At 34.7% G+C, this 25729-nt stretch overlaps 1 protein-coding gene across 8 annotated transcripts in view; it reads left to right on the top strand.

Annotated features, from left to right (window-relative positions):
- Positions 1–25729, top strand: part of DMXL2 (Dmx like 2) — a 123273-nt gene that overhangs the window by 3128 nt on the left and 94416 nt on the right. For all 8 annotated transcript variants that reach the window (XM_088797207.1, XM_088797203.1, XM_088797206.1 and 5 more), the window contains exons 2-3: positions 21218–21343; positions 23764–23835. In XM_088797207.1, the coding sequence (XP_088653333.1) occupies positions 21218–21343; positions 23764–23835 (198 nt within the window). The remainder of the gene's footprint in view (positions 1–21217; positions 21344–23763; positions 23836–25729) is intronic.

The following is a 25729-nucleotide window of genomic DNA, read 5'->3' as shown; positions in this document are numbered from 1 at the left end:
AATATGGTAGATCATTTACTTAGGATTCTATAAACAAAGTTTTTGAAAAGGAATTGTTGCAAAAGGAATTTGAAATGTTCATGACGTTGCAATTGAAAAACAGCATGTTATATATATAGTGCTGTGCCTGGTGGGTGGTGTGATTTGCTGGACTGTGAATGACTGCTAGGTTATGTCAATATGGTCCAATCTGTGCTATGTTGACATGGTGATGCAGTTTGTAATGGATTGTCTTAATGATGTGTGTCCTTCTAGTGCTACGTTTTCACTAGTTGATGGTTTTCACTTGAGTTTTGGTAATAAGCAGTTTTTAAAAAACAATTGTGATTTTATAAATATAGTTGTATGTATCACCTTTTGAAACATTCTTTTCTTTTCATTGTAATATCTAAGTTCTGGAAATACTGTTAATCCTACAAAAGTCAGGTCCCAGATAGTACAAGGAGATGATCTTCTACCATGTAATTGCTTTCTTGTGTTTTATTTTGCCATTGAGACATTGACATTTCCAACTACATTCTTATAGATAGGTGGATGTTTGAAGGCTTAATGCAACAGATAGTGTAAATTTTTCCTTACTGATATTGTTTATTACTTTCCTGAAAAATAGTCCTTAGTTATTTTTTTTGTAAGCATTAAAATGATCGTACATGATGATTATTAATATAATTTAAAAATTTTCACCATTTGGCATTAAGGGATGCAAACTATATTTTCAGGCAGATAGGAGCAGTTGATGTCATTCCAATCTGATGTGAATTCAACACATTGATCAAAGTTTACAAAAATTAGTGAGTCATTTCTACTCTCAGGGAGCTTATACTGGCAAAGATTAAAAAGGATGTACATAATTATAATGTAACGCAAATAAAAGAGATCACATGTAGTTGGGAAGATAAAAGATTTCACAGATTGACATTTGAAAAGACGGAGTGGTATTAGACCTTTCTGGATGGCAAGAACAACAAAAGCCAAGGAATGGTGTGACAGAAAGGATAAATTATTGGGTAGAATGGGTATAATGGTGTGATATGAAGGATAAACTCCTTCACAAAAGTGGTTTTTTAAAAACACAGGATTTTCTTATTAAATAGCAAACACCCTTAGAGTGTTGAAAAATATAATTTGCAAACAATACCCATAGCTTTTTAGGAAAACTTAGCTGTATTCTGACATTTCTTGACTTTTGTTGTTGGTTTTTTTTTTTAAAGTCACCAGGTTAGTAAAGAATGAAAAAAACATTAATTTAAAAGTTAGAAGATAATGCTTATATGACCTCTTTTTCTGGCATTTAGATATATTTTAATTCAACTGTAGTATAATATTCTAGTCCTATGGAGTGGCAACACCAAACGTTGAAAATGATCAGCCTGTTTATACATTTAGCAAGTGTTGTTTTGAACACATAGGTGTGCGAGACTCTATGGAGATTAAAACAAAAAAACATAGTTCTGATTTCAGGGAATTTATTAAAAAATTGTGGTAACCTTAATCTAATAGTAGAGTTAAGATCTGTACTTAACCACAGCTGGCCAGCTGTGTGGTATTTTTAGGCACTTAAATTCTATGAGAATTCAAAAGGAATAATAGATCACCTTTGGCTAGGGGAACTGGGGAGTTGCACAGAAAAATGCTTCTGTACAGGCTGGTTATCTATATGAGGTGTGACGAAACAATACGGTGAATATTTAAATAAAAAATTTCTTATGGTGAAAGACACATTGCCATTAATCACCCTCAAAATACTCCCCCTCACTTCAAACACACCTATCCCATCATTCTTGTCACTTTCTGAAGCAGTTCTGGAAGTCCTCTTTCGTGAGTATCTTTAGTTGTGCTGTCGTGGCTGCCTCGATGTCCTGAATCATTGTGATTTTGGGAAAGAGCCAGAAGTTGCACCGTGCCAGATCCAGTGGATGAGGACACACCATGATGTTTTTATTTGACAGAAATTGCCATACCAGAAGCAATGTGTGGCGTGGAGCGTTGTCACGATGGAGGATGATTTATCACACATTTTAAAATACACCTTCACTCAAATGTAGCTCACACTCGACTGACAGCACCGAACAAGTTGAAACTTGTCAGACATTGTTACCAAGGTTCCACATACCGCCTCCCATATAGAAGATCCCTGCCTTTCCGTTGCATGGCACTCGGCAGCATCATTCACTGTATTTTGTGATCACAACGAAAAGGCTCCGTGTCACACGTTGCTTCTGGTACAGCAATTTCTGTCAAAAACATTATGGTGTGTCCTCATCTACCTTATTCACCGGATCTGGCACCACGAGACTTCTGGCTCTTCCCCAAAGTCAAAATGACCGTGAAAGGTAAATGTTTTGAATTGATTCAGGACATCAAGGCAGCCACTACAGTGCAACTAAAGATACTCATAAAAGAGGACTTCCAGAACTGCTTCAGAAAGTGGCAAGAATGATGGGATAAGTGTGTTCGAAGCGAGGTGGGGGGAGTGTTTTGAGGGGCATTAATGGTAGTGTGTCTTTTACTGTAGTAAATTTTTTAAAAATTTAAACATTCACCATAATTTTTGTGTAGGTATAACAACTCACACCTATTAACAGCCTTTGTTGAGAGTAAAGGGGAAGACAGAAGCAAGAATTTAGAATGGATTTGTTTTCCAAGCAAATTGGCCTGTTCTTGGAGAGTGGCTTCTTGTTTATTTAAATTGATGTCTTTCAGTTTGTGGGGTTGTGTTTGGTGTCAGCCTGTAGGTGTATGTGAGGTTATAGAAGTTTTTTCTTATGTCCTCGAGTAGATTGTTAATTAGCCACTCTACCTGTAGTGAGAAGACTCCCAGACTCCCAGCAGCTACTCAGAAACTCAGGTATAGTCTTGACTGATGCCTTTTCAGAAAAGGGAGGTCAGAGACCAATGACTTACATGACCTTGACTAAATCAATAAAACTCGTTTAGGTTTTTCATCTATAAAATGAGGTTCTTAAATTAGGTACTAAGTGTTCAGATCTCAAATGAGCATTATATCAGCTTCTTTAGAGATTTCCAAGGGATAAATGAGAAAGTGGACCAGAAACATACAGTGCTTGTGGTGAAGTTATAGGTTTGGAGTCTGTTGTACAATTCCCCTCCACTTGTACGAGGTAGGACAGTTAAGTTCGTGAACTCATCCTAGAAAAAGTGCTGCATCCCTCATTGCTGAGTATCACTATGGTCACTTCGAACTACTCCCCTTGGGAAGCTATGCACTGATGCCAGAGCCTAGTCCACCCTTCAAAGCAATTTTGGAACTCTTTTTCTTGAATGGCCATCAGAGTTGTCATTGTATTACCCTTGATGTCCTGAATGTAATCCAAATGTCTTGCTTTCAATATTTCCTTTATCTTCAGGTAAAGAAAGAAGTCATTGAGGGCCAGATCAGGTTAGTAGGGAGGGTGTTCCAATACAGTTATTTGTTTCCTGCCTAAAAACTCCCTCATAGACAGTGCCGTGTGAGCTGGTGCAGTGTCCTGATGCAAGAGCCATGAATTGTTGGTGAAAAGTTCAGGTCATCTATCTTTTTCACGCAGCCTTTTAGCACTTCCAAATAGTAAACTTGGCTAACTGTTTGTGCAGTTGGTACAAATTCATAATGAATAAGCCCTCTGATATCAGAAAAGAGTAGAAATATTGTTGCAACAAGTTCGCGAACTTAATTTTCAGACCTGTTGGTCAGACTTTATGGTCAGGGAGCCTGACCTCCTCCTTTCTGGCTCAGGGTATAAGTCATACAGAGAGTTTATGAAGTAGTGGGTCTCTGGGCTCACAGTCGAGAAGGAGGCTCTTGTTTATGATTGTCTCCTCAGCTTTGGTTGCTGGTAGTTGCCTGTAACTGTCACATGCAGTGTACGAGGAGAGTGGGCGATGGGCTAGTGTAATGGCGTTAGGGTTCTCCACCCTCTAAACATATTTACTCCTTTACTTTCTGTTCTTATGATTTTGGGTATTTGAAAGATGACTTTACAAATTATAATCAGTATCTTACCTTGGATCTTGGGAAATTTTTAGAGCAAATCAGAATCTTAGTGTCTAATCATCAAAAAGAACACAGCATGTTGGGTTACAACCACAGTGGTGCAGTGGGAAAAAAGTCATGTCTGACCAATTTAATTTCCTTCTGTGATAGGAAAAAGCAGTATTTAAAAAGGGATAATAGAGAATATCTGTAATTTAGATTTAGTAAGGCTCTTCTAGCTTGTGGGTTGTTTTTTAAATAAGTTCGGAAGCCAAATATTTTAATAGAAGTTTTAGGGTTTTTCAGTCTTTTTAAGTTTGTAGAATTCTTTGCATTAGATTTTTTCTCTGGAACCCTCACTTATGATGTAACAGGATTGACCTATAATTGATGAAACAGGTGCAACTTACACAGGTGGTATGACTGTACTTTCCTAGTGATAAGTTCATGTAACCCTGCGATTTGATGTTTATACGTAAAACCAATTGCCTGCACTTGTTATTCTCAAACCTTCTCATTTCATGATTGCTAAGGGCTCCTTTAATGCACTCCCCCCATCATAAATACGTAAAAAATAAGATGGTTATCTTATATCCCTCTGATAGAGAAGTCAGTAGGTTTAAAGGGGTCAATGAATAGAGCAAGACTCCTTTAAACATTTTACTGTATGATAATTTGGTGGGATGATTTGAAAACCATAAATAATATCCTTCTATGTTGTTACTGAAGATTTTTTTCCTTTTAGGCCACTTCCTTTAAAAATTGAACCCTCTCAGGAATAATCACATTTAATTTAATTCATAACAAATCATGATATTTTCATCCTGTGATTTTAGGAGAAACTCAGGAAACCTGAGACTATGTGGGCATTATGCAAAAGGGCATAGATGAACCCCAAAAACACAAGAAAGTTTTGGCTTAGACTCAGTTCAAAGACATAATTAGCTTCTATGGTAAAATGCCAACATTTTCCTAGGAGTGAGGGCTGGTTTTGTGATGTGTTGTCTGGCCATAACTGTATCTGTACTTAGAAAGATCTAACAGAAGGAGACAATTCAAATTATCATGTATTCTACCCATAGTATCTTCCATCATTCCTTTTATGTAGGTGAATTATGTTTCCAGCAAAGGCCTGTTCCTCCATTTATACCAGTGGTTTTAAACTGGGAGTGATTTTACCCCCTCGGGGACATTTGGCAATGTGTGGAGACATTTTTGATTGTGACCCGGTTGGCAGGGAGGACTCGCGTTTAGTGGGGAGAGGCCAGAAATCCTGATAAATGTCCTGCAATGCACAGGACAGACCCCCCACAATGAAGAATTATTCAGCCCCAATGTCGAAGTTGTGAGAAACCCTAGTTCGCATGCCCTGTTATCCACTCAAGGGCATTGCTCTAGCAGTTTCTCTTTTGCTGTAAAATTGTTTTTTCTTCTTTATTGAAATACTTTCTTCATGTAGCTCTCCTGGTTTTCCTCCACCTTTCTTCACTGCTCCTTCTCAGCCTGGTTCCAGATTTCTATAGCCAGCTGTTTCTTTGACATCTATCCTCTTGAATAACAGCTACTTCTGAGTCCCCATCCTCAGAACATTCTCCTTCTGCCTTTCCTAATCAGTAAATGGCTACTTCATTTTCAGTTCCCTTGGATTCTTTTACTCTTTCCTTTTATTTACTCCCCATAGCTAATATTGGCAAATTCTGGCAGTCAGAATCTGACCATTTCTCATCCTTTGTACTGCTACCACCCTGGTCCAAAACACCATCATCTCTTACCAGGATTATGGCGGTAGGCTCTTAACAGAGCTCCTTGCCTTGTCTGCCTTTAGTCTTATCCTCCTTCAGTTTATTCTCAACATAGTAGCCAGAATGATCCTGTTAAAATACAGTCAGGTGATGCTTAATGATGGACACATTCTGAGGAATGTGTCATTTTTGTGATTTTTGTCATTGTGTGAACATCGTTGAGTGCACTTACACAAACCTAGATGGTACAGCCTACTACACACCTAGGTTATATGGTATAGCCTGTTGTTCCCAGGCTACAAGCCTGTACAGTATGTTACTCTAGACACAGGAGATTAAATCAAGCCCAAGAGAAAATGATGCAGTTAAGAGATGGGAGTAAACACAAGATGTATGAAGCTGCTGCCCGCGTAATATGGCATACTGTTTTACAGAAAAAAAAATTTTTATAAGTAGAAAGAATACACGCTAAAATAATGCTATACTTTTAATATGACTGGCAGTGCATTAGATTTGTTTACAATAGCATCACCACAAACACATGAGTAATGTGTTGAGCTGTGGCATTAAGAGCACGGTTACATCATCACTAGGCGACAGGAATTATTTAGCTCCATTATAATGTTATAGGATCACTGTCATATATTAGGTCTGTTGTTGACTGAAATGTTATATGGCACATAACTGTAAATCAAATTTTGTTAGTCCCTTGTTCAAAACTTTCAAGTGATTTCTTTCTTTTCACTTGGAGTGAAGACCCATGTGCCTTCAATGCCCTTTACTGCTGTTTCTTTAGCACCTGGAACAAAAATTTCTTGGGTACAAAAAGGCACCCAATAAGTTAATAAATATAAAGGACACTTAGTACAATACAAAACAGTCTTATGGTAAACATAGTGACCACTTTTATAAGGCTAGTTTTTATACTACCTCTTCATATAGGTCAGTGGCATTAGTCCGTGTTTAGGTAAATGGGTTTTATAGGATGAGGGCAGAGAGAGCTTATATAATACAATCCAGGTATAAAGCTTTGCTGGTCTGGTTTAATTCAAGGATGGGGTATATTAATGTATTGGGAAGAATTGACAGACTGTGCCCATCAAGCTGTTCTCAAATTTTATGATTTTGAAACACTTTAATACATAAACAATTGAAAATTAACCTAATACCCGGAGTGTAGTGATTCTGTACTTTAAGAGTTACATGTTTTACAGTCAGCTGATCTGGGCCTGGAATTGAAAATTGATGAGCCTGACAAAGACATGATTTAGTACTAGCTGCCACATTTGGTAAACTGAACTCAGCCAAAGGAATATTCTTCAACAGAAGCAAGATTCTCTTGAAAAAGTAATTTTAAGAATGTGCCAATACATAGACAAATGGAGCATTCAAATATGACTGTCATAATTTTATGCTGGAAAAATTTTATATAGATAAAATCAAATGTCCAATTTTGTCATTAAAAACAAAAAGAAGAAAACCCTAAAGAAGTCAAATATTTTGTTTAAAAAATTATTAATGTAATATCTGCATTATAAAAAACTCATAATTCAAACAATGTTGAAATATAGAAAGTAAAAAGGAAACTGAAAAGGAAAGTTTCCATTCCCCAGTAGAATTTTGATTAACATAACTTCCTGGTTAGCCTTCATTCAAAAAATATTTGAGCGCCCAGCATTGCGTATACCCATAAGGTAAACCAGCTATTAAACATGCCCTGTTGTACAGGAGGACATGCTGTATGTTGTGATAAGCTATAAACTAGTTAAATTGGGGTCACCTACCAAAGTGATGACTTTGGCAATAGGGTAATTGAACTGTAGCCCTTCTTTCTAGCAGTGTTGAATAGGTCCAGTTGTATGTGCTTAGTATATAGAAATGACAATATTTTTTGAAGTGGAAGGATTAATATTCTCTTTATGTTAAATTGGTACATGAAATTAAATGTTTTACAATTTAGATCTAGTAAAGGAATTTTATATCTAGGAATTAAATGATTTAATCAAAGTCACACAGCTAGACCTACGGCAGAATGAAGACTAGAACCCAAGGTTCCCAGTCCTTCCCCTCTTAAAATTTAAAAAGTAACATATGCCCTTGTAGATAATTTGAAAAATGTAGAAGAAAGATAAAATTATCTTTTATGTACAATCTTTTATGTACTGCACCCTGTTAACATTTTGGTAAATTGGACCAAGGCCTCATGGAGGAGGCTTATATTGATTTGAGAATGTTATCTGTATCTTTTTCCTTACTGAGTTTTGGGTTGTTATTTTTCTAAGAACTTATTCTTTTGCACAGGTTTTCAGAGTTATTAGTTTAAAATTGTTCACAGCAAGCTCTTATTATCTTTAATGTCTGTAGCGTTTGTTGGGCTGCTTCTTTTCTCATTACTGCCATTGATTATTTGTGCTTTCTCATTTTCTTCAATAGAACTTTATCAACTTTATTAATCTTTTAAAATAACTTACTTTTAACTTTATTAGTTCTCTGTGTTATATATTTTCTATTGCATTTAACTTTTTTTATTGGTTTCAGGTGTACAAAAACAACATCATGATTAGTCATTTACACCCCTCACAGAGTGATGACTCCGCCCCAAGTCTAGTACCCCTCTGACATTGTACACAGCTATTATAATACCATTGACTATATTCCCTATGCTGTGCTTTATATACCATCTCTCTCTCACACACACACACACACACACACACACACACACACACGCACACTCACGCATGAGGTATGACAATTAAGTTCACAAACTCATCCTAGAAAAAATGCTACATGCCTCATTCCTGAATATCACTACGGTCACCTTCTAAATACTCCCCTCGGGAAGCTATGCACTGATGCCAGCGCCTAGTCCACCCTTCAAAGCAATTATGAACTTTTTTCTAGAATGGCCATCAGAGCTGTCGTCATGTTACGCTTGATGTCCTGAATGTCATCAGAATGTCTTCCTTTCAATCTTTCCTTTATCTTCAGGTAAAGAAAGAAGTCACTGGGGGCCAGATCAGGTGAGTAGTGAGGGTGTTCCAATACAGTTATTTGTTTACTGGCTAAAAACTCCCTCACAGACAGTGCCATGTGAGCTGGAGCATTATTGTGATGCAAGAGCCAAGAATTGTTGGTGAAAACTGCAGGTCATCTAACATTTTCACGCAGCCTTTTCAGCACTTCCACATAGTATACTTGGTTAAGTGTCCATTTGGTACAAATTCATGAATAATCCCTCTGATACCAAAAAACGTTAGCAACATTGTTGCAACAAATTCACGGACTTAATTGGCAGACCTCCTGTGTGTGTGTGTGTGTGTGTCTGTGTAAAATTATAGTTGACATTCAGTATTATTTTATATTTGTTTCAGGTGTACAGTACAGTGGATAGGCATTTATATGATGTACGAAGTGATCCCCCCAATAAGTCCAGTACCCATCTGACACCCTGTATAATCTTTACAACATTATTGATTATATTCCCTATATTGCAAGGCACATCCCCAGGACTATTTTGTGACTACCAGTTTGTACTTTATAATCCCCTCACCTTCTCTACCATTCCCCGATCTCCCTCCCATCTAGCAGCCATCAGTTTTTTCTCTGTATCTGTGAGTCTATTTCTGTTTTGTTTTCTCATTTATTCTGTTCTTTAGATTCCACATATAACTGAGATCATATGGTATTTGTCTTTCTCAGTCTGACTTGTTTAATTTAGTGTAATATCCTCTAGGTCCATCCATATTGTCTCAAATGGTAAGATTTCTTTTTTTTTTTTTTTTATGGCAGAGTAACACTCCATTGTATAAATGTACCACAATTTCTTTTTTCCAGTTGTCTGTTATGGGCATTTTGGTTTCCCTATCTTGGTTATTGTGAATACCACTGCAGTAAACATAGGGGTGCATATATTTTTTTCGAATTAGTGTTTTGGATTTCTTTGGATAAATACCCAGGAGTGGAATTGCTGGGTCAGAAGGTAGTTCTGCTTTTAATTTTTTGAGGAACCTCCATACTTTTTCCATAGTGGCTGCACCAATTTGCAATCCCACCAACAGTGCACGAGGGTTCCCTTTTCTTTACATCCTCACCAGCACTTGTTCTTTGTTGATTTATTGATGATAGCCATTCTGACAGGAGTGAGGTGGTATCTCATTGTGGTTTTTATTTGCATTTCTCTGATGATTAGAATGATATTGAGCATCTTTTCATATGTCTATTGGCCATCTGTCCTCTTTGAAGAAATGTCTGTTCATGTTCTCAGCCCATTTTTTAACTGGATTGTTTGTTCTTTCGGTGTTGAGTTGTATGAGTTTTTTAAAATAAATTTTGATATTAACCCCTTATCAGATGTATCGTTGGCAAATATTTTCTCCCATTCAGTAGGATATCTTTTTGTTTTCTTGATGGTTTCCTTTGCTGTGCAAAAACTTTTTAGTTTGATGTAGTCCCATTTGTTTATTTTTTCTTTTGTTTTGTTTGCCTGAGGGGATATGTCATTAAAAATATTACTAAGGGTAATGTCTGAGAGTTTACTTCCTATATTTTCTTCTAGGAGTTTTATGGTGTCAGGTCTTACATTGAAGTCTTTAATCCATTTTTAGTTTATTCTTGTATGTGGCGTAAGAAGGTGGTCCAGTTTCATTTTTTTTCCATGTTTTCCCAGCACCATTTATTAAATAGAGTGTCGTTACCCCAGTGTTAATTCTTGCTTCCTTTGTCGTAGATTAAAAGACCATATAGGCGTGGATTTATTTCTGGGCTCTCTATTCTGTTCCATTGATCTATGTGTCTTATTTAATTAACTCCTATTCTTAATTTATTATTGTTTCTATATTTTTTGGATTAATTTTGCTGTTTCCCCCATAACTTGAGATAAATGCTTAGCTCATTCCAGTCTTTCTTTCTATATATGCATTTATGAATGTAAATTTTAAATTCTTAGGACCTGCTACTGTATCTGCATACCACAAAGGTATTTTTTAATCATTCTCATAAATAATTTAGAAGTGTGTTTTTAAATTTCCAAATATATGGGACTTTTCTGGTTATAATTCTGCTTATGAATTTCTAGCATAGCTGTATCGTGTCCAAACAACATACAACATATACTTCCAATCTTTTTAAGTTTGTTGAAATTTCAGTTGATCAATTTTTATAAATATTCCATGTGTGCCTAAAGAAAGTGTGTGCTCCACAATTATTCGGTAGAGTGTTCTACATATGTCCTTTAGGGGTTGTTTGTTTATCATGTTTAAATCTTCTAAAACTTTAGTGCTTTTCTGTCTGCTTACTCATTTTACTGAGACGTGTTAAAATACTATGAGTATGATTTTACCCGTCTTCTTGTAGATTTGTTAATTTTTGCTTTAATTATGTGTGCTTAACAAATTTAAATAATTATATCCTCCTGTTGAATTGACCTGTTTGTTATTGTGAAGTAATTATTTTAAAAAAAAAATCTCTAGTAATGCTTTCTGTAGTCTACCTTATCTGATAATTAATGCAGCTATCTCAAGCTTCTTTTTGGTTAGTATTTTCAAAGTTTATCTTTTTCCATCCTTTTTACTTTCAACTTCTCTAATGTTGCAATAAACATTTTAGTACTAGTTGTAATGTTTGTTTGCATATCTGAATGTTTTCTTAGGCTAGAAATAGACTTAATGAATCAAACTTAAATCTCTTTATAGTCTCTTAATTCATACTACCGAATTGTTGTATGGAAAAGCCATATGGTTTTATATTCAATAGCATATGAGAGTGACAGGTACACCATACTTTTCTTGCTTATTGCTTTTTACTATTTCTTATTTAAGGCTGAAAACAATACATTTGACTATCTGGTCTGGCTTCAAAGTCTTACTCTCTGGTAGGCATTATGGGTCCCAAGGGATCACAGATGACTGACTGCTTTAGTAACTGTGCATCTATTATACATCCTGTTTTGCTAGCTTTCCATCCTAGCATCCTCATTTCATTCCCTGCTCTAATATCATGGACAATTCTGCATTTCTTTTGAAGCTCTGCTGTGAATATCCTCAACCTTTGTACCGGCTTTGGTTTGAGTCAGGGCAAGGGACAGATGAACTGAAGTTAAAAACAAGGTTTATTTCAGGATGCACAATGAACCATTAACGGAAGACAATTGGGCTTTAGAGTGATTGAAACTAAACAGCTGGTAGAATCAAGACTGCCTTCTCGTAAGGATTTTATATACTTGTTTTCTCATAGGAGTGTTCTTGTTTTTGGATATTTGATCCATTTGCTTCTCAAAGTGGTGGTTTCAGTTTCATACTGTACATGGTTCTTAAATGGCTGCCTTATCCTTGAATATGTATGACTTTTCAGCTAAACTCTTCCTGCTAACTCTGGTTCTTTTAGTTTAAATTCCCCATAGTGGACTTTGATTGGTGCAGCTCATCTTTTTCAGCTGACTATTAGCCAGTTGGTCATTATTCTGGACCATCCTCACCTCTTGTCAGCTGTGAGCATGGGAAAGAGTCACAAGATAAAAAACACTTAGCTGGGCTCCATGTAAAACACTAGATTATTTATTTATTTTTTACCAGGACGATTTGAAACAAATTTGTGCACATTTAATATAATTACAGCTTAAAAGTTGAAAGGGATCTCAGAAGTGATCTAATCACAATCTTTCATTTGACTGATGAAGGAAACATCTATAGAGAGATTGTGATTTGCTCGTTGTTATGGTCAGTGTTAGCGCCTCTAGATTCTTAGGAATGTACCTGTTTTATCAGTGAAGGTATTGGGAGTTTAATTGCAATTTAATGGTTTAATTTATTATTTGAGAAATACTTTTTTAAACACTATCAGGACCATCTCCCTCAACATATCAACATTTAGGATAAGTGATTTTCTGGAAATGTCCAGTAGTTACAAAATAGTTGGAAGTTGTCATAAACATTGCATATTAATAGTGCTACGTAATACGTAATATACTATTAACTTAAAAATGTTTTCAAATGTAAAATATATTAAGAATGAACTAAGAAGCAAAATATTGGGTCACTTATTCTGTTTCTAATAGTTTAATGTTCAAATAAATGTTCATTCAATTTCTTTAAAGTAGCCATCTAAAAAAAGTGTTTTACTTCATTATTCTTTATGAGCCAAATTGTTGTATACGCTAAGCTTTAGAGAACAAATTGGAGGCTAAAAGGTTACCCTTAGGTTTTTATAACTGCTAGCCAGACCATTGGGCTTATTTTTACCAGTATTACTGTGATTTCCTTAGAAATTTGTGATAATTAATACTTTAAATGGTTTATTCTTAGCACTGACATAAATAGTTATTTGTAAGAGAGAGATGATTTTTGGTTTCCACTTCCAGACCTACCTTTTAATAAGAATGCAGGCCAGCTCCAGATAGAGCTGGTTTTGTAATGGTTAATTAGAGCAAATTAATTAATTGCATATTTCTCTTTTCAAGGTCTTATTTTCCTTTCAGATGTTACTAGCATCAGTAAATTTAAAAAACATGTTTAGGGGTACTGAAATAGATTAGTTTGGACTGCAGGTGTTTTTGTTTCTTTTTATCTTAGTATTTAGAAGTTTGTTATAGCTGCATGTTGTCAGTAAAATATCAAAACTGGCTAGTTTTTAACTAATATTAAAAATAATTCTTTTTAAGTTTAAAGTTTTAATTTTAAAGAAAGTTCTATGTTCTTTCAGAACATTTGCTTTTTGGGTTGGTAGGAAGAAGTGAAAATGAATCATTTTGTCTCTTACCGCTTAATCATGAATACTTGTAATAATTTCTTCTATTTTTTTCTGGCCATAGACTTTTGTTTTTACATATTATTAAGCTTTGTCTTAGGCTTCACTCAGGATACCATTTGCAGCTTTGCCTTTTTCTACTGCTACTTGTAAGTAGTCTGTTAATTTTTCATTTCCTGATATGAGTTGTTTCTAAAAGAAACAATCTCCTTGGTTACCACACAAATAGTCATTAGATTATTTCCGACATTGCTCCAACCTGTTGTTGACCTAGGTTAATTTTTTGGCTCTAAGCTTTTGCATACTATTTAGTTTCTTACTTATTTATTTATTTTGCTCATTCAGCATTCTTGAGTGGACTTTAGGTTATTAGAATGATTGGATCATATCAGTAAAGTGTGTTCTTAGTCATGTGGAAAGCAGAGCTTCCTTTTGAAGTACTACCCTTTCCACTGTTTTAACTGTAGTGCCTGCCTACTTATATCTGAGTGACAGGAGGCTTATTTATTTATTGGGCAGGTGGTGGTAGGGGACAGTAGTTGATAATGGTAAAGGTTTGACTTTAGGTGTAGAAACTTACAGAAAGACAACTTGTTAGATATGTATGATAAAGAGTGAATTCTATAAAGAGCTCTTATAAATCATTTAGAACAAGACTAAAGACCCAGTTAAAAAATGGACCAATAACATGAATAGTCTGCAGAGAAATAAATATAAATGGGTGATAAATATATGAAAAGATGCTCAACATTCTTCCTAATAAAAATGCCAATTAAAACAACAGGGAGCTGCCAGATTTTGTTAGATTAAAACCATTAAAACATTTGATAATGATCGGGGTTAGCGAGGAAGTGGAGAAACAGGTACTTTTATACACATGGGGAGTATGATCCTTTTGGAGGCCAGTTTGCAGTTGTTATTAAATTTTAATCACTGACCCAGCAAATTATGTCGTAGAATTTACTCTATGGGTATCCTTGCACACGTGTGCATAATATATTTTATATATGAGTAAGTTCATTGAAGCATTTTTTGCAATAGTGAGACTGGAAACAATCTAAATTAATTATGGCAATGCCACAAAATGGAATACCATGCAACAATTAAGAAGAATGAGGTTATTCCTTCTTTGCTGATATATCCTTGGAAAATTTTCAAGATCTATTGTTAGTTAAATGGAAAAAAGTTGTAGAATTTGTATAGCAATCCCTTTATGTTACAAAAAATATTTATACATAGATATACTTGTATACCGGGGGTGCCAAAAAGATGTCTACAAGTGTATATACACTGTGGACAACGTTGCTCAAACAGTAGTTCGCTACAATCAGAAGTGTCTGGACGCCGATGGTAACCACTTTGAGCACATCCTGTAATTGCAGAAGTCACATGTGACTTGTATTCATCATTTGTTATCGGTATATATTGAGTATCACAATTTTAATACAGTTTTCCTTTCTTAAAATGTGTATACATTTTTTTGGCACCCTGTATACACTAAACATTTTAGGAAGGGTTTATAGATAATTATTACGTAACTGCTTTTTGGGAATGAGGAGAGATGGTCAAGACTAAGAAGGTTACTTAATTTTCCTATTTTTAAAAATTTAGTGCATGTGTTATTTTCTCTATAAAAAGAAAATCTTGTTACTAAAAACATTAAAAATTAAACATTCAAAATGGTTTATTTAGCTTATAGATAGCTTTAATGGATAACTATTATATATGAAAGTTCTAGCTTAATAAGGGACTTACTCAATAGGGAAACCTGTTTTCCATTTTAGAAGTTAATTTTTAATTCTGAGAGCATCATAAACAGTTAGAATTTTAATTACATGACTAAAATGAAGAGAGGGAAAGGATGTTTTCTTGGGAAATTTGTGTTAATCTGTGCTTTGTTTTCATGGTTGTAAGATTTTTCATAGGCCAACATTGGCCTCCTAAGAGTATTTTCTGAAGATAACTTGGTACAACCAAGGAACCAAAAGCCCTGTTAACCGTATCTTCTCTTTAGCTTTTTGTTTGTTTATAGAGCAAAAGATCACAACAGAAATGAAGAATTTAAATGAATTTGTGCAATAAACCTATAAGAACAAAAATTTGAGCAGTAGAAAACAAAACGATAGAAAATGGTCATTACTTAAGTGGATAAAACAATGTAGAGATCTGAATTTGCATCCCAGCATGTATTTACCTTGTTGGTTAGGACTTGGATTAAACCATACAGTTCCATTTCCTTATATTAAAGTGGGACTAATAACCAACTTATATAAGATTGTTGCAGTCTTGAAAGAAAGACTAGGAGTGTAGAATGCATAGTACAATACCTGTTACCCAGTAGGCTTTCAGTAGATACCTCTTTTTAGTAATTATTTTTCGACCTCTTAATAACATGTGTCCTCATTTGTAGAAGAGTGAACATATTTACAGGATTCAAAACTCTCAGGGAGAGGTGGGAGGTTAGCAGTAACACTATTGATAAAGTATTCTTGGTAAGATTACAACACCTTGTTAAAGTAGACAAACCTCTCAGCATACTCAATGCCTCTTGATTCATCAGTGCTTTCTTTTTCTTTAAAATTTTGATACATCTGTCATCAGTTGTTAATGATCTCCAACTTTGACCCTGTAAGTATTCTTTAAAGCATCCAACTACTCTTTAGAAAATGCCAATATAATTTTTGTTTATACTCGTTATTCTCACAGGAAAGGTCATGTTTCTCTAAGATTAAAAAAATAATTTCTTTTCTTTATACTTTAATTTATCTAAGACTTAAAGGAAATATGATAAATTAGAATAGTATTTGTGGGATATGAGTATTGTTTGCTTTTCTGAAAGTAATATAGTCAAAGCCATTATGTATAAAAATGAAATTAGAGAAGATAGTGAGTGTTTTATGCCTGTTTGAATACACTTAATCATTGTTCACAGTAACATTAAACTCTACAGAAGGCAGCAATATCTTTATTATGATAATGATGGTATGCTAATTCAGAGTAGTTTATGACTTTAGAGGATATTCAATTTTTTCATCAATTGTAACATTTTAATAAGATAAAAGAAGAGGGTAACTTTGTTTTTCAGCCTCAACTAATTGACAAGGTTCTTCTAATGAAGTTTTGGGTATCTCAACTAAAAACATAGAAAAGAATCTTGGTAATAAATACTTGAGTTTTTAGCACCTATATCATTATTGTGGGATAATATGACAAGTTTTGTCTAAGGAAGGGATTCTTTTAGACAAACTATTGAGATCTGTGCATCCAGGGAAAACAAGGACATTCACGTGACTTTAAATATAATTTCTAGGAGTTCAGAGACCTCCTGAGACCATCTGTGATTTATGTGTATTACAGTCCACATGGAAAACTGGTAGTTTCAATGCTCAAAGCAGAGAGAAAACTTGTCTCTTTCCTAATAATATGGATTTGGTCTCCAACAATAAGGCTAAAACAAGTGAGGATTAATATTTTTAAAGCATGTCTATGACTTTAGGATTTATACTACAGAGTTATCTCTTGGTCATGAGTTCTTACTTTTGGCTACTTATTAATTCTTTTTCATCATAAGGACAGCTTAGTCCTTCCATAAAATAAATCTTCCCACATGAATGGAACGAAAGGGTGTTTTTCTGACTTTTTCTCTTTTCTTGGGCCTTACCTATGGGTTTGGGCCTGACCATATCCTTAACTTAGAGATAAAATGTTTTATAGATCAGTACTGTTACAAGTGCAGGACCCTGGTAGATAGTGCTATGGCACAGGGGCAGTTCTACTGTGAACCCAAGGGATGAAGAACCTGGTTAAGGGATTCCATTCGCTCCAGAAAAGGCTTGATGTCCTTTTTCTGCTTCCCTGTAATGACCCTGTGGCCTGTCTCCCGTTTGTGGAGTAGTTCATACTCAGCTAAGTCAGAGATATTTTATTTATCTAGTACAAGGGAGACCACATCCCACACTCTGGGGTCATTTTCGTATTTGCTTGCAGCCTCAGTGAGCACCCTCTTCCTCTTGCACTATAAATTCTTCTCTGGTAAAACTGAATTCTGAGAAAGAAGAATGGAACAAAATTGCTGTTGACCTAAAATTGAGACAATATTAATCTCTTGAGTAATTATAGATCTTGTATAAACCATCTCATCTATTGGCCTTCCTCTGGGCCGGATACTATGGTAAGTTACTTGGGATTGCAACGATGAACATGGACTTTCTGGCACTAATACGACAGCTTAATGGAGTAGAAGTGGGTGATGCACTGGAAAGAGCAGGGGCTTTATTATGAAGCAAATGGATCCTCACTCTTACAAACTTGGACAAATTACTTATCCTTTCTGGGCCTCAGTTTCTCCATGTTTAAAAGGGGGCCTGTGAAGATACAATGTTCATAATGACCATAGCCGACTGACTGACTGATCATAACAGGTATTCAGTAAATGATAAATTATTAAGGAAGACTTTGGTAGATTCCTTTCAGATAGGTCTTCTAAATCCATGATACTGTTAAACTGGAAATTCAGCAAAATCTCCCTCTCTTTCCTTGTATAGCTATTGTCTTAGACTTGGCCAAATTATTAGGTTATGTCAGCTATCTGAACTCGATGTTGTTCGACCAAGGTTCCTGGTACTTAGGCTTCTGGAGCCAGATATTAGGAAGATTTTGAATCATTCATTTGTTATACAGATATTTATTGAGGGCTGCTATGTGCTGGCTGCTGGGATTGCAGTGGTAAACAAGGACGACATGGTCCTTGATCTGATGGACCTTTCAGTGCAGTGGGATCCAGACACATTTAAACACACGTTTATATAAATCATTAAATCTTGTGAGCCTTCAGTTACACAATGCGTGTGATTCAGTACGGATAGATTATGAGTCCCCGCTTCTTCCCTACATGGGTTATTTGTGCCTTACACTCTTTAGAGAAAGGTAAAGAATAATACTTTCCCTCTGTGTTTTGCAAGCTCTTAGTGTGCAATCGTTTAGGGGGTTCCCTTCTAGGTGTGACCATGGATACTACATAAAATGGCAGGCATTGCCTAGCTGTGGTTCCATAGGAAACCAGTACCAGACATAATTGTTCCATTATGATGATAATTACTAGTTTGATAAGGGATTTGAAGCCATTTTAGAGCACTAGTCTAAATGTTTAGCAGCTGCATAGTATTCCAGTGTATAGATATTCAGTTATTTATTTCACCACACAATTATTTTTAGTTTTTGCTGCTACAAATAATGAGGCAGAGAATATCCTTCTATGATATATATATTTTTTGGCAAACTTATAAATATGCCTATAGAGTAAAATAGGAGCTTATTTGATCAAAGAGTACATTGTATTTACATTTTGATAGATATTTGCCAACATCTTTTATCCATGAATATTCTGATTTAATAACTTTGGAGTAGGACCAAGCAATCTGTATATTTAACCAGTTCCTTCAGTGATTTTGATGCAGCTGGGTTTGAGAACTATTGCTGGATCAGAAAAATGGCAAGATTCCCTGCAGGTAAGGAGTACGGTGCATCTTTTCTGGAAACAATCGAGCAATTATGAATATCTAGGGAAGAGTAAACATCCTTTTTAATGAGCAGTAAGAGCCTGTCTGTCTATAGTAGCAGTTGCCAGGGTTGGCTCATCTTTAGAGAAGCAAGTGTACTAAATACTTATCTGGAATATTTTGTGTCTTTTGATATGTAATGTTGGGGGAAGGAGCATAAGAATTGTAAGAATCTGAGTTTCAGCATCTTCCACTTACTAACTGGACAAATTAATGAACTATCTTTATATCATGATAATGATTGTATCTTCCTTCAGTTTTGTTGCAAAGATTAAAGGGGGGAGTAATATAACATTTATTGAGTACCTTCTGTTTTCTTCTAGTAGTTTTTGGGTTTATCTGTCATGGCAGTTTGTTATTTGTGATTGGTGATTCACTTTGTCATTTCCCCATTAGACTCACTGGAACCGCATCTTGTGATCCTGTGTTCCCAATCCTTAGCCCAGGCTTGGGATATTGTGCAGTGTTTTGTTTCTTAAATGAACTATGTGTGCTAAGCACTATGCAAATAGATTTTCTATTTTAATTTTCAAAATTATCCTAAGAGATAGGTATTATTTCTTCCATTTTACCACAAGAAATGCTCAGAGAGCTTAAGTAACTTGCTTAAGATCACACAGTATAACAGAACCACAATTGAAAGCCCAATATGTGTAATTCCAAACTAGATAATGTCTGTGCTCTTTCTATCAATCCACCTTGCTGAGATAATTCTATAAAGCACTTTGGAAATTGTGAAATGTTGTTTAGGGGTAAGGTTATTTTAATAATATAATTTTACAGATTAGCATGGAGATACAAACATTTCTTCTGCTTATACTCAATATTCCCTTTCAGTTCAGCTTTCTTGAATACATGGTGTAAGAATATAAGTGGTTATTTCCTCCTGTGAGTGATTTCCCCCCCATATTTCCTTTGCTTAACATTCTTTGTTTTTCTTTTGGTGAATTTTTTGGTATTTGTAAATTTATGAGTTGAAATGGTTTATAGTGGTTATAGCAGGATTTTGGCAACATTGGAAGGTTTAGTAACCTGTAGAAGTAGTGTTTGTCTTCCTATCTCTTCTTTATCTTCATTTCCCTCTTTTCATTAGCAGCCACACGAGGATCTCTTCAGGGCAGAGGTCACTAAATTAGGTGTCCTCACATGTCAGCCCTGGCTATTGGGTATCTATATTTTGTAGGACATGACCATATTGCTTAAAGGTGTAGAAATAGTGAGGAAAAATACAACCTCATAAATTTTATATTTATGTTGCTTTTAATGGGGCTTTTTCATTTGAGAATTAGATTGTTCAGTTATTTGGAATATTTAATCATCAGGTGATTTTGGAAGCAAAAACACATGTCCCCACTGTCTGCCCCTTATGTCATCATAAAATTCACCAAGTTGCAAAACAGGAATGGCGTACACCAAAAAGTGTGGCAATAGGAAGAAATATGTGGTTTTGCACATTATAGTTACGTTGAACAAGAGAATTTTCCAGGAACTTAATTTTGTGTTATTTTATTTTTTGACTGTATAGTTGTATTTGCCAATATTTTATATAAATCAGTTTTATTTTGTATTTTATTTAACCTTTTTGTGAAACCACTTTGGGTTGGTTTCCTCACTCCCTCAAGGTTGAGGGAAAGGGGCAGGCAGGCTTACTCATGGATTCTCTTAGGCAGCTGAGTTTTAAGTTTAGTCCTTGCCTTAGTGCATGTAATTCTGTCTCAGAGGCTCATGTCTATTTAACTAGCTCTTTAAGCCATGTGGAATTGTGTTGGAAAATGCATCTGATTTCTATCGTGATCTTTCTCAAGCCTCGTTTGAAACCTGGGAACACAATTGTAGTCTTCAGTGCCTTATTACTTTCAGATGGAGGTTTTATTCTTTGGAGTTTACTGAGATGAGCTTTGGAGAGAAACTCTAAGCAGTGTGATTTCTGACCTGCAGGACAGAGCCCATAGTGTTTAACAACTGCAAGGACCCTTTTCCTGATAATAGCAGTTTTGAATGATAATGCGTAGGGTGTCATCATCCCATTTTTTGATGTGACTTAATGTTCTTATTTGGAAATTGGTATTCTTAATATTCTTACATTAACTATTTCTGTAAAATGTGTTAATGTACACAATTACAATGGCAATAAAATCTAGGATAAACTGTCATCATAATTCAAAAGTTACGTATCTTATATATTGTAAAACTTTCCTTTTTAGGCATATGGGTCAGGCTGTGATATTGTTATTTTGGCAAGTGACTTTGAATGTGTGCAGATCATACCTGGTGCTAAGCATGGAAACATCCAAGTCAGCTGTGTGGAGTGTTCTCACCAACATGGAAGAGTAAGTAAGGGATTTAATTACTTTATTATATGTCATCCTTTAATATATTTAACAATCCTAGAGTATTCTTATCTTTTTCTACAAGGCTTGCCTACAGTTTCTTATTAATATACCTTGCTTAGATGCCTATCGATAGGAGTGGGTGAAGTGATATTTGTATACAAATTGTAAAGAGCCATTAAGCTGACAATGTGATAATTAATTGTTCTACAGGTGTATACAGTCTTAAAAGATCTGTAGGCCTCACAATCCTGTGGGTACTGATATTCTGCCAGTTAATATTCTAGCAACTATTAAATCAATAGTAGGGAAGCAAACTTTTATCTTCTCTAGCTAGCATCCCTTATCTCTCCCCAAAATTATAATAACATCAAATTTTTATCAAGAACTTTGCCAAGTTTTTAATGTCTAAAATAATATTTGTCATATAACAGGTGCTTTGTAGTTTCTGTTAATTTAATGAAAGTTTATTTGTTGAGTGAAGAATCTTAATGTTTATTCCCTTCAGACTTTAAAACAGGGTTTATTTTGATATAGTTCAAATTTCATCAAATTTCACCCCTCTCCCCACATTTCAAGCCTAATGTACATAACATTATGGTTTATTTAATGTAAAGTAAATATATCATATTTGCTGTATACTCTAGCAATGCAGCAAGGGCAATACTGTGTAGCAGAGTTGAATGGCTCTACAAGAATATGAAAATGAGATTTTTCCTGTCATAATTGTAATAATTTAAACAGCCTTAGTGGTCTCTAATTTTTCTTTACTGAGTAATAACATTTTTTTTCAAGGATATGTTAAATCAGAATATTCATGGTGATAAATAGTAACCATGCAAATTTATGCCAAAAAATACATTATTATAATACCATTTCTGCTGTCTCACCCCGCTGCTTGTATCAAGCTTTAATATTTGTGCAAATATAGCATAATATGGCAATCCAGTGATATAATTGACCTAATATTGAAGTACTGAGTTTCCTGGTGTTTTCTGATACTTGTTTCTTGCTTTTCTGACTTTTCCCAATTTTTTTTTTTCTTAAATATAGCTTACTTTTTAGAGAACACTGAGAGTGTCAGATTTCTGTCATTCGTTTTTCATTGCTGATCTCCGTAGGCCAATTAAGGTAGCTTTAAACCTGCCTAGTGATGTACAATAGTTGTCAGAGATGAATTTTAATAAATTATTTATGTGCTGGTAATAATCACAATAAAATTCTATGGAAGCAAAGTTTTTTTTGTTGTTTTTTTTTTAAATATATAAGGCCTTGGTGTTCATATCTATGTTTTTACTTTTCTATACCTGGAAGATAAAGAAGGTAAAAATATGACATTTTTGATATATTGTCTTTTATTTCCTTTGTCCACAGTCATTGTGGTGATAACTGGCGCCAGTTATAATCATTCATTCATTGACTGACACGTTGAATGTGATCATTCATAGCATGTTTTGCCTAAGTATTACCTCAGCCAGGCATTTTAAGTAGCTTCTCCCTTACCATTGTGGATTAAAAGCTTTTTTTTTTTTAAAGAAAGAATGTTAGATATTAAGTAACAAGTTAAAATCACTTTGGCATGAGTGTACCCTGAAATCACAGTAGACCTTTTTGGCTGGCCTTAAAAGAATACATACTTTAATTTAAGTTTATAAGTTAACTGTTAGGTCTAGAGGTATCAGCAGGGATGGTTAATGGTCTGTTCCCTGTCGTTGATTCCCTCTTGCCAGGAGAAGGATAAACCGGAAATGGCTTTTAAGGAATTATTGAAAAGCAGGCTCTGGTAGTTTCTAGGGAGAGAGGGGTTTATGTCCCTTCTTATCAGGTATGTGACCTGGAACAGAGTCCACCGGGAGATGTCTGCATCTGCTCTTTCTCCTCCAGATGCAGTCGGTGTCTCTTTGATTTCTCCTTAGTCCATTTTCTCTATACCTTCTAGATGGTTTTCCCAGTTGGCATTCTTTGTTTGATGGTGTAATTAATGTCATTTTATTTGATATATATTTAATACCTGTTACTCTTTGATGTCTTTCTCTACTTCTCATGGTTTTTATAGTGACTGGATTATAAAGTTTCTGACAGATGTACTATTGAAATGTGTCTGTTAATAAAGTTATTTCTATATTAAAAATGAAAAACCTCCTACAGAAAACGATGATTTCTTTAATAGGTCAACCTCGTATTTGCTGTAGATCAGCCTTGTATTTGATACATAAAATGAAGCCTGCTGAATTTTTGATAATAGAGAAGAGATTCTTAAGTCCAATACTTTTCCAGTTAATGTTTACGGAAGGGAATAAATCATGAATATTGTATTGGGATTGTTATTATATGTAATTAGTTCATACATTATTGTGAAAAGGTGGTTGTCTTTATTTTTTCTTTTCCTAAAAATTAATGCTTTGTTCATTCTTTTTTAGATTGCAGCTTCGTATGGTAATGCTGTTTGTATTTTTGAGCCCTTGGGCATAAATTCTCATAAGAGAAATTGTGTAAGTACTAAATGATAGTAGAAAACTTTTAGAATTAAATTTAGAATCCAGTTGATAGCAATAAAGAGCTCCTCAGGAACCGGTGTTATAAGGTGGCCTGGTGCTTTATGGTAGATCTTTTACATTCACTAGGAACATATCCCCAGGCCTTTTAGAAACTCAATTTTCTAGAATATTGCTAATTGAGATTTACCTTGTTAATTGGGATTGACCCTAGTTGAACTGTTATTTCTTGTTTAGATTACTAGACTATTCTTTGTCTGATAGCTGTTTCTATCCCCCTTTCTCCTCTTTTCTCAGCAGAACGGATCATGACATTCTCTGCTTAAAACTGTGATGGCTCCATATTTCCCTCAGATTCAAATCCAAAAAGCCTTAGAATAGACCACAGCCTTTCTTTGCCCCACCATCCACTTATTACTTCTCAGAGCTCATCTCCTACCGTTTTTGTCCTCTCTGATGTCACTCCAGCCACACTGGCATTTTTACTATTCTTAGAACAGTTACCCTCCCATCTAGGGCCTTTGCATTGGTTGTTCTCTTCTCTGGAATGTTATTCTTTCTCTAGATAGCTCCACAGCCAGCTCCTGCAGATCCTTTAAGGTTTTGCTTGATAATAACCTTCTCAATGGGGTCTACCTTCATCACTCTTTTAAAAATTGTCACTTGCTTCTACCACCTTTATTTTAACCTCCCTATCCTTCTATTTTAAAATTTTTTCCATAACACTATCTTGTTTGTTTATTGTTTACTATTTAGAATGTAAGCTTCATGAGAGTAGGGAGCTTTATTTCTTTTGTTCACCAATGCATCCCAAGTACTTAGAATATATTAATATCTGGAACATAATAGTCTCCTAAATATTTGTTGAATGAAGGAGTTAGGAGCTTAGGTAAATTCACTTACCAGATAAGTGGTCTAGCATAACACATTGAGAACCATTCAGATTCATTCTGGGTGCTGTATTTTATTTTATCTTACTGAATATTCAGAAAATCCCATATGGTTAGAATTATTAACCCCTTTAAAAGTTACTGCATGCATAGGAACTCCATCATCACTCACAAATAGTGAAAAATGCCAATGTGAAATCTGAATGCCAAGAGTATATATTTACCAGTAATTTTTTTTAAAAAAGGTATACTCTTAAATACATTAAAACAAGTGATTTTGATGTTTTATTAAATATATATATTGGAATTTCTTTTTACTTTAAAAAAAACATGAATTAGAATATTAGTCTTTTCCCTATGATAGTATTATAAAATGGATATCAAATGTTAGAGTGCTTAAGACTCACCTGAGGTTCCTATTGAAAATTCAGACTCCAAGCCTCACTCTCAAAATTTCTGCTATGTAGTTGGTTCATCAATTACACTCTGAGAAATACTAAAGGAAAGAGTATTAGCAATATCTTTAGTTGTAGGAATGATTTAATTATTACTCTGAAATAGATCTGTTGAACAGTATTTAAAATACTATTGCAACTGTTGTTTGTTCAGCAGTGATGGGAAATTAACATTTACCCTAATTGAAAATATAAAATTATTTTTAGATAATGAAATTCAGGTTTGTAGTTATATTTTAAAATTCTGCCTCTGGATAGTTATGAAATCTTGAATAAATTATTAGCGATTCTAAAAATATTATAAAGAGAAAGGGAATTGCCATTTATTAAATTATTAGTACTTGCCAAGCGATTAATGTATAACTTGCCTCAGGCCACACAGCTGTATGTTGCAGTACAATTTACCATGAGGCCATTTTATATTTGTGTACTACAAAGAAATACCTAAACGTCTTTTTACTTAGATATTGTATTTGATGACAGAGGCCTTTGACTTTTAAACTTTAAATTTTCTTTCTACCTTTTAGAATGAAAATAGTAAGAAAA

This window comes from Rhinolophus sinicus, chromosome 3 (genome assembly GCF_057876585.1).
Source record: "Rhinolophus sinicus isolate RSI-liver-muscle chromosome 3, RSI-T2T, whole genome shotgun sequence".
In the NCBI taxonomy this organism is placed as follows: Eukaryota; Metazoa; Chordata; class Mammalia; order Chiroptera; family Rhinolophidae; genus Rhinolophus; species Rhinolophus sinicus.
The sequence above is the reverse complement of the archived record's forward strand: the minus strand, read 5'-3'. Positions and strand labels throughout refer to the sequence as shown.